Source organism: Quercus lobata, chromosome 4, assembly GCF_001633185.2.
Source record: "Quercus lobata isolate SW786 chromosome 4, ValleyOak3.0 Primary Assembly, whole genome shotgun sequence".
Lineage (NCBI taxonomy): Eukaryota > Viridiplantae > Streptophyta > Magnoliopsida > Fagales > Fagaceae > Quercus > Quercus lobata.
Window position 1 is genome coordinate 68,159,387 of NC_044907.1, and position 9,276 is coordinate 68,168,662.

General features: G+C 32.6%; 2 protein-coding genes across 2 annotated transcripts; both read left to right on the forward strand.

The window, feature by feature from the left end:
• LOC115983717 (protein FAR1-RELATED SEQUENCE 11-like) lies at positions 1–1,634 on the forward strand. Its single transcript, XM_031106476.1, has 3 exons — positions 1–243; positions 376–774; positions 925–1,634. Exons 1-3 carry the CDS (start codon positions 136–138, stop codon positions 1,189–1,191), a joined length of 774 nt encoding a protein of 257 aa, XP_030962336.1. The 5' UTR covers positions 1–135; the 3' UTR covers positions 1,192–1,634.
• A 5,846-nt stretch (positions 1,635–7,480) lies between these two features.
• LOC115985677 (F-box protein CPR1-like) lies at positions 7,481–8,916 on the forward strand. The gene is made up of 2 exons (XM_031108594.1): positions 7,481–7,818; positions 8,685–8,916. The coding sequence occupies exons 1-2, from the start codon at positions 7,481–7,483 to the stop codon at positions 8,914–8,916; spliced, it is 570 nt and encodes a 189-aa protein (XP_030964454.1).
• Positions 8,917–9,276: the final 360 nt, after the last annotated feature.

Sequence of the window (9,276 nt, forward strand, 5' to 3'; positions counted from 1 at the left end):
CAATATGCATAAACAACTGATGAAGAGAGTAGGTTGGAACATATTTTTTGGGCGCCTACTCCTTGTTTTGATTGGTGCCAAAAATATGGAGATGTGATTGTTTTTTATACTACTTACAAAGAAAATGCATATAACATGCCTTTTGGTATTTTTGCTAGTATCAATAATCATGGAAAGACAATTCTCTTTGGTTGTGCACTTCTTCAAAATGAAACAACTAGTGCATTTCAATGGTTAATGAAGGTACATAAATTATTTAATTATCTTGTAAGCTTGTGTAATTATTTTTCAATTTTATTTGATTAATTAGTAGTTTAGTAGTATATATCCTACTATATTTTTTCATGTGCTAATAACTTTGTATTTGATTAATAGACTTTTGCAAATTTAATGAAGAATTCACCTAAGGCAATTTTAACAGACCAAGATCCATGGATTACAGAGGCAATATCAAAAGAATTGCCATCCATAGAATATGCTTTTTGTATATGGCACATTACGGCTAAATTTAGTGGTTGGTTTATGGCAATTCTTCGTAGTCAATATTCAAATTGTTGCACTGATTTCTACAAGCTATATAAGTTAGACTCATGTGAAGAATTTGAGCATCAATGGTCTCAAGTAATGGCAAAATATGACATGCTTACTAACAAGCATGTAAGTGGTTTATATCAAATCAAGCATTTTTGGGTACCATGTTACCTTTGTGGCTATTTTTTTTGGGGGAATGACAACAACCGGAAGATTCGAAAGTATAAATGCATTTATCAAATGGTTAGTTCCCACATAAACTTGACACAATTTATTGAACAAGTCATTATTCATTGTTGCTTTCTTTTATTGTAGAATTTGATATATTTTTTTTATTTGTTAATATTTGTAGTCTTTATGTGTCTTTAAATTATTTACACTTTGTAATTTTAGGTTGACCTTGCCATTGAAGATATTGAGCAAACACAATCACATGATACAATGTTGGAGAAATATAGAGGTTCTTCCTTAAGAACATTGTCACTGATAGAAGAACAAGCACATAGTGTGTTGACACCCTACGCTTTCAAAAATTTTCAAGAGGAGTTTGGAAGAGCCACACAATATTCAGTGCTTAAAGAAAATGGTATTGAATTTGAGTTGCAATATTATGAAGAAAAACTAGTCAAAAGCACTTGGTCTTATGGGATGGTGAGATGACTAGTTGTAGTTGCAAGAATTTTGAATTTTCGGTTATACTTTGTCATCACACAGTTAGTGTATTCATTCACAAAGATTGTTACCGAATTCCATCTTTGTATCTTCCAACTCGTTGGTGTCGCGAAACATCATTAGGTGGAAAAGAATTGATAGTGTTGAGTGATGAAAATTTAGTGGACAAGGAAAATATCGTCGATGCTAATGCTAATTATGCTATTGATGGAGATTGTTTTGTTCGTTGTCCTCCACTCTCAAAGACAAAAGGTTGCCTAAAGCAAAAAAGAATGAAAGGTGGAAAAGAATTGGGAAAGTAAAAGATAACTTGTGGGTTTTGTAAGCATGTTGGCCATAACATCTCTACATGTCTAGAAAAGGAGAAGGAAACCTCAACTTCCTCAAATGGTGCAAAGAAAATGAAAAATTGTACTTCAATTGATATGGGATTGAACCCAATATTTTATTTGAAATGTTAGGTTTTTTGCTTAAAAAATCGCCAATATGATGTTTGTCAACTTTTTATTTTTGTCAGTATTTTAATATCATTTTGACAATATTATGCCAATGAATATCATGCATTCTTGAAAAAATAGAACATTTTGCCATAGAAATAATAGTGTTTCACTAAAATTGGAATCTAATATCCCATATCATATCATGTATAAGCAAACCGGTGTTCTTACAACATTTGCAACACAAAATAACGAGGTACTATTTTTAAACTTAAAATAATTTTAAAATTTACTATTTATGTTTTATTGTCTTCGGACACTAAATCTCTAACACCTCTAACCCACTACTATTGGATTTTATTATTTTTACTATTTAAATAAAATAAATGTCAACTCCATGTAAGACCCTAAATCTATGGGGAAATATAACAGGGCACGAACACAACCCCACCAATTCATGCGGGTTTGTGCCAACAAAAAGTTGGTGGACAGAGAGTGGGGCCTCTCACATACATACTATGATAAGGCTAGTGGTACAGGACCAGGAAAAAAAATATATGCAATGACTCAAGCTCATGCCATCACATATACAAATAGAAATTGCAGACTCAAAAGGACTTGGTCATTGTTGCAAGAAACAAGATTTTATTGTCATGATACTTATTGAGCTCATATCATTTTGAAATGTTAAAAGCATAGAGGTTATAAGAAGAAAATGTAGTGCGAATGTGTATTTGTCAAAATTCACACTCAATAAAAACTTGAAATTTAAAGATTTTATTGATGTGATCTTTATTTTTCCTAGAGTTTTAAAATTTTAATTTTACCTCTTAGAGATGTATATTGTTTACATCAATAGCCTCTTCATTTATACTTTTCCGTTAAGTGTCACAAAACAATGTTACACGTGTTTAGTTTGTCCAATAAAATAATGTCACGTGACAAACTAAAAATAACGTGAATAATAGACACAATTGATACTTATAATAAATTTCATTATAATTAAAATAATTAACTGTGATATAAATACTTATAATTTCACAAATACTTATAAAAAGTTGCATTGGTAGCATTATTTTATCATTAAACTTAGATAATTGTTTGTTGCAAGTAGCCAAGGAGTCAAAAAGTTATTCACTATGTACTGTTAGGCCTTTGCAAAAAAAAAAAAAAAAAAAAAATTTGTTGTGTGGCTCTTTTTTTACCACGTATCCACATGAGGACAGCAATTTTTTTTTTTTAAAAAAAAAATCAGAAATTGTTGTGTAATAGGTAGAACTTGTTTCAAAAATTTTGTCCTCCTTTCAACTACTACATCACTATAAGGGAGGAAAGTCTTGGACTTCAATGGTAAATGTTTCTTCTCTTTCAGTTTCACTACATTTTCTTTTTCTTTCTTTCCTTCATTTTCTCTCAGATCCCATCTCTTTCTCTGTATTTTTTCTTTCTTTCTTTCATTCCCTCAACAAACAGAGACCATTGAAATTGAAGAGAACTCAAGCACGAAATGGGGATGGCTTCAAAGAACACCTGATCATGAACCACGCTTGGCTGACACACCCATTTCAAGGCCCCTCCTATTGTCGGCAACAAATAGTTGTTCAGCTTTGAACAGTTCTACCGCCGAGATTCACAAGTATTTATAACACATATCGACTTCTTTTTTAAAATATTTAAGTCATATTTTTTTTTTGATTATATGTTCTGGTTTTGTTCTAATAACATCTGAAATTTGTATGAGATGTAATTTTTGTAAGAGGATTTTTTTTTAGTGAGAATTTTTGTAAGAGGTTGTTTGGTGTTAGAGTGTTGTTTTCAGTTAACTTATTTCAATTGTGTAACTTGTGTATCAACTGTCGAGAAAGAGGAGGAGAAATGAGTGAAGGGTAATTTAGACTTTTTAGAAAAGGCACAATTGCACTTTTAGTCCCTACATTTTGAAGTTTTTCCATTTTAGTCCCTACATTTTATTTTTTCCATTTTTAGTCCCTAAACCAATTAACGCCCCTTCATTTAAGTCCTTGAAGCTAACTTCCGTCACTAATCTAACGGGAACATTGATGGATGAATAAAATAATAATAAAATTTAAAAAGAAAAAAAAGATTTTCAATTAATTTTGTTTCTCTTTTTTTTGGGAAGAACATGTTCATGTTCTTTGTGTTCTTCCCTATAATCAATCTTCAGCAACAACATCAAACCCAGAATCAAAGAGCAAACCCAGCAACGACCTCCATATTCCCTAATTGGTCATTTTTTATTTAAATTAAATGAAGCTCTTTCTCATCCAACCCAGCAACAACATCAAACCCACAACACAGCAGCCACCACCACCTAAAATCCAACAACACCACCACAGCCACCACAGCCAAATCCATACCCACAAACCCAAACCCACCAAAACCGAAACCCACAACCCAAACCCAAAATCGACGCCGATCTGAGCAAACCCATGCCGATCTGAGCAAACCTGAAACCCACGCTGTTCTGAGCAAACCCGAAACCCACGCCGATCTGAGCAAACCCAAACCCACCCCGATCTGAGCAGACCCAAACCCGCCAAAATCGAAACCCACACAATCCACTCACCGAATCCCACAACCCAAACACCGATTCCCACAACCCAGTCACCGATTTCCATAACCCAACCACCAATTCATCGATTCCACAACCCAGCAACCATCGTGACCCACACCTCAACCTCGACCACAAACGCCGATCTCCACCACAGACGCTGATCTCCACAAATAAACACCCTCCATCACGCCGATCCCCACAAACCCACACCCTCCATGCCGATCTGAGAGAGATGGTTCGAGACAGAGAAAAGAGAGAACAAACCCACCCATCACCGGCTCTCCCTTTACAGTTTTTGGTTGATGGATTTTGGGTCTCAGTTGTTTGATCTGGTGGCTTGACGGACAGCGTGGGTGGGGTTGTTTCAATTGTGATACGTTATTCCCTACATTTATTCTGGGCAAAGATCCAGAAGAATGGGTCTGGACTTTCAAAAAGATGATGCGTTTGAACATGATTTTTTATTTTTGTTTTTATTTAGTTAAAATTAATAAATTAATTTTTTAAATTGATATACTGATATATCAGTGCAACATTAAATTTTTAATATTATTTTATTCATCCGTTACTTGTTCCCGTTAGATTAGTGACGGAAGTTAGCTTCAAGGACTTAAATGAAAGGGCGTTAATTGGTTTAGGGACTAAAAATAGAAAAAATAAAATGTAGAGACTAAAATGGAAAAACTTCAAAATGTAGAGACTAAAAGTGCAATTGTACCTTTAGAAAAATATAATTTGTCAGACACTTTTCTCCTATTCCCATAAAAGTTACTGTTGTCTTGTGAAAAAGCAAAACAAAACTAATAAAGTATTCCTATATATGTACGGTTAACCGGACCCATAATTGAATATAATTAGCTATAAATATTGATGTGATTTGTCAAGAGAGAAATCTGCCTCGGTTTCAAACTCGGAGGAACAAAAAGTTTTTGGTCTAGTTTGTGGAAATTTAAAGTCCAGGTAAAGTTAAACACTTTCTTTGGAAGGCTTGCACTAAATAGGCTTCCAACAAAAGCAAATCTGCTCAAAAGGAAGAGTATTTTTGACCCAACATACCATATTTGTGGTTGCCTAGCTGAGGACACGATGCATTTGGTGAAGTCGGTGTGGTGTTTCGAATTTGGATGGGTGAATAGTTTTGAAGCTGTTCAGGGGTCTTTATCCGATTTGGTTGTTCGTATATTGACAAAACCCCGGGTCCCATAAATCTTTGCCACAAAAGCATGGTTTATATGGTCCCATAGAAACAAAACCCAATTGAAGAAGTCCACCCAGCCAGTTAGCAAAATTCCAGAGGCAGTCCGTAGCTTTCTCATAATGTTTAACTTTAGGCTAAGGCAGTCCGTAGCTTTCTCAAAAGGTTGGGTGCCTCCCACAACCGGTGAATTAAAAATAAAATTTGATGGCGCCATGTTTGATGAAAACGATAAAGTAGGAATTGGGATAGTAATTTGAAACTCTCCTGGCGAGGTTTAGGCTGCGCTCTATCTGAAAAGGTCCAAAAACCCCCCATAGTTGAAATCTTGGAAATGTTAGCTGCAAGGTGTGCAACTAAATTTGTTCAGGAATTAGGATTACATCAATCCCACTTTGAAGGTGACTCCGAGATTGGCATCTGAGCTTTACAAAAAGAAAATATGTTTTTCTCCTGCATTGGCAACTTAGTTAAAGATACTCTATCTTCAATTAGCTCCTTACAAAGTTTTTCTTTCTCTCATACTATGAGATAAGGTAATGTCGTTACACATGCCTTAGCATAGAAAGTGAGACATTCTTTCCTTTTTTTTTTTTTTTTTGGTTTGAAGGGAGTCTGTTCCACCAAACTTGGATAATGTAGTTTCTGCTGATTTACAAGCATAATAACAATATCTCGGATGACTTGTTTCTCATAATAAAAATAAATAAATTGGTTGGCATCTCATTTTATTTTTAATGGAGACATTTACGGTTCATAATTCCTTCATCCCCAAATATTAAATTATATGGAAAAAAAAAAAAACTTACTAATGTGAAATTACATTTATGTTGTGAAGGAATTAGGGGTAATTATAGAATTCTCCAAGACTATCATAAATATGTACTCCTCCTTTTACATAATAATGTGTCCTATTAATTAATTAATTTAGAAAAGTGTTACGTAACATTTACAACACTTTTACAATTCTAGGTGGCGTGTTGTTATTAGTTGGTGAGTCCAAATTAAAACAATAACATTTCATCTTTAATTTGTTGTGAAAATAATGTGAACATTACATTTCTCTAAAGTTAAGGTAGGATAGGACTCACAATTTATGTGTAATGAGGTAGTACAAATTTATGATAGTTACGTATATTTTACAATTTTTCATTTAAATTCAATGGATAGTAAATTATAAAACAATAATGAAAATAAATTACTGTTTATAAATGTGTTGAAAATAATTAAAAAATATATATACACACACGCACACACACATACCACACATACTAGACACATCACACTCATTTTGTGCATGTAATAATGCACTTTTTATTTATTTGTTTTTTTGGTATAATATTATAAAGTTTAAAAGTAATATATAAATAACCATTTTTATAATTTTTTTATAATAAATGTAAGATAACGTAGAATAATATTTAAAAATGAGATAGATATAGTGTCCTAGGTTTTAGCTTCAGTAGAGAAAATAAAGGAAATAACCTAAAATTTAGGAATTGTAAATTACAATCTTAACTGTTTGTGTTTTTTAATTTAAAATTATTGAACTTAAAGATAAAAATATTTTAGAGAGTTTAAGAATTTGTGTGAAAGAATTTTAGTATATAAAATGTTAAACCCAAACCCGGAACCCTGTTATTAATAGTATAGATATATATAATTTTTAAGAACCAAAATTCCCATGTAATATACTACTTTTATTCTCAGACACGTGGCTATATTATTCTAAGTATTTATAATATTAAAATATTTTTGCATATAAAGTTACAAATTCTTCGGATAATTTATTTTAGAATTTACATAAAACTCTAACTCTATTAGATAATAATCTTAAAAAATTTAAAATTCTACATTAAGGTCGATTATTTACGCTAAAGGTGAATTTTTCTCAACTATCTTTGCTTTTGCATATAATGGATAATCATAAATTTCTGTTGAAAAAAAAAAAAAAACCAAATATTTCAGGAGAACGTAGTTGGAGTGGGGTTGCACAAACTCAAGACCTTAAGATCGTCCCACCACCATTACCCTAGAGTTAAAAGAAGAAATATACGCAGGCTAATAATAATGATCTCCTCCACTTCCATGATTTCGAATTACGTACCGCTAGAGCTAATCAACAGTATACTATCCAGATTACCAGTGAAGGCTCTTACACGTTTTCTCCGTGTTTCTAAGGAATGGTCCGCCTTAATCAACAGCTCAAATTTCATCAAGAAGCACCTCAATCACTCCATCGAGACCAACAGCAACCGCACCCTGATTCTCAAGGAAAATTCGTGTATCCGCCATCACAATCAAGTTGGTTCTCCGCTCCTTACTCCGACAATGACCAGTTCGGCAAGTCAGCCCAAATTTACCAGCCTCTACATAATTGGGAAATCTTGGACTGTTGCCACGGCTTCGTTTGCCCTACCTTTTATAATAGGTATGAGGAAAAGGAAGACATCGCGATTTGGAATCCATTGATCAGGAAGTGCAGCGGCAGGGCTGGTCCAACAAAATTTGGACTTAAGGCAAAAATTTTATATGGAGCTTTTTTATACGTAAACATTAATTAAATAAAATTATATAATTCTAATTAAATTAAGACTAATTTGACGTAAAAACAGAAATTGATAAATAATACTAACTAAATTAAGGTTAATTTCATATAGAAGATTGAATATTATAGTTGAATTAAAAGAAACTTACTTTAATTTAGATATATAACTATGCATAGTTAAGTACAGTTGTAATCTAAATTTTATTTTTATATATTCTTTTTAAGAGGAAGAGATAGATAGATATTATTTGGTGTGTGGTTTAGGAGGAGATTAGTCATCATTGATGATTTATCACATTTGTAGCATTTTATTTGAAACATCTTAGGATTTCAATTGGGCTAAATTTTTATTGGTCTCTTATTTTAAAAGCCTTGTTAGAAATGAAAAAGAAAAATACTAAAAATACTACAAAATGTTCACAATAAATGTGATTATGAGTGTAATTGATAAATTTCAACAACTTAATTTATTTGTGTTTGAATTAATTTTTTATGTGATTGGTGATATGTCAGTTAAATCTATTGTAAAATTTCTGGTATCGTTAGCATTACTCTTAAAAAAAATACCAATTATTTAAAAAATGTTATATTTTTATAAAATTTTGGGTCTTTTACTAAGAGAGATAGGGCCTTTTTTTGGTAGGGAAATTTTTTTATTTATTGTGGGTCCTTAGGCCTAAGGCCCAGGCCTAAGTTGCCTAGGCCTTAAGCCGGCACTGAGTGCAGGAAGTTGCCCAGCGAACCAATAGACAAACCTTCTAGTTTATTGTATTATTTGTGTTCCGGTTTTGGATTTGGATATGATCCTCGTAACGACGATTATAAAGTGATGAGAATTGCACAATTTTTTGAGGGAGTTTTAAGGGAGTTCTTTGAAGTGAAGGTATATCATCTGAAATCACAGTGTTGGAAAAAAATTGAAAAACATTTTCCAATCAAGGAGATATGTTCAGCGTAGTCAGTTTCATTGAATGGAGCTTTCCAATGGATAGTTGAGCAGGATAATGGGTCAGAATCTATTCTTGCTTTTGATTTTGCCAATGAGAAATTTCGACTTTATAGAAAACCTAGTAATGATGATTTGGCATCTTTGGAAGTGTTGGGAGGATGCCTCTGTTTTATTGAGTGCTACCTAGAAATTCCAACTTATAATGATTTTTGGTTGATGAAAGAATACAGGGATGAGAGTTCTTGGACTCGGATTTATAAAATTGAATTAGATGCAGTGCTTTGGAATATTGACTATTTCAAGCCTCTACTCTTTTCCAAGTTTTAGAAATATGAAATGATTGTATTATATTTCATAAGTAATAGAATA

Bases quoted from the DNA above. Each gene is read 5' to 3' on its own strand.
- LOC115985677 (XM_031108594.1), top strand. From the start codon at position 7,481: ATGATCTCCTCCACTTCCATGATTTCGAATTACGTACCGCTAGAGCTA. The intron at 7,819-8,684 runs GTTTGCCCTACC...CACTGAGTGCAG, and splicing joins TGGACTGTTGCCACGGCTTC to GAAGTTGCCCAGCGAACCAA.
- LOC115983717 (XM_031106476.1), top strand. From the start codon at position 136: ATGCCTTTTGGTATTTTTGCTAGTATCAATAATCATGGAAAGACAATT. The intron at 244-375 runs GTACATAAATTA...TTTGATTAATAG, and splicing joins CATTTCAATGGTTAATGAAG to ACTTTTGCAAATTTAATGAA. The intron at 775-924 runs GTTAGTTCCCAC...TTGTAATTTTAG, and splicing joins ATAAATGCATTTATCAAATG to GTTGACCTTGCCATTGAAGA.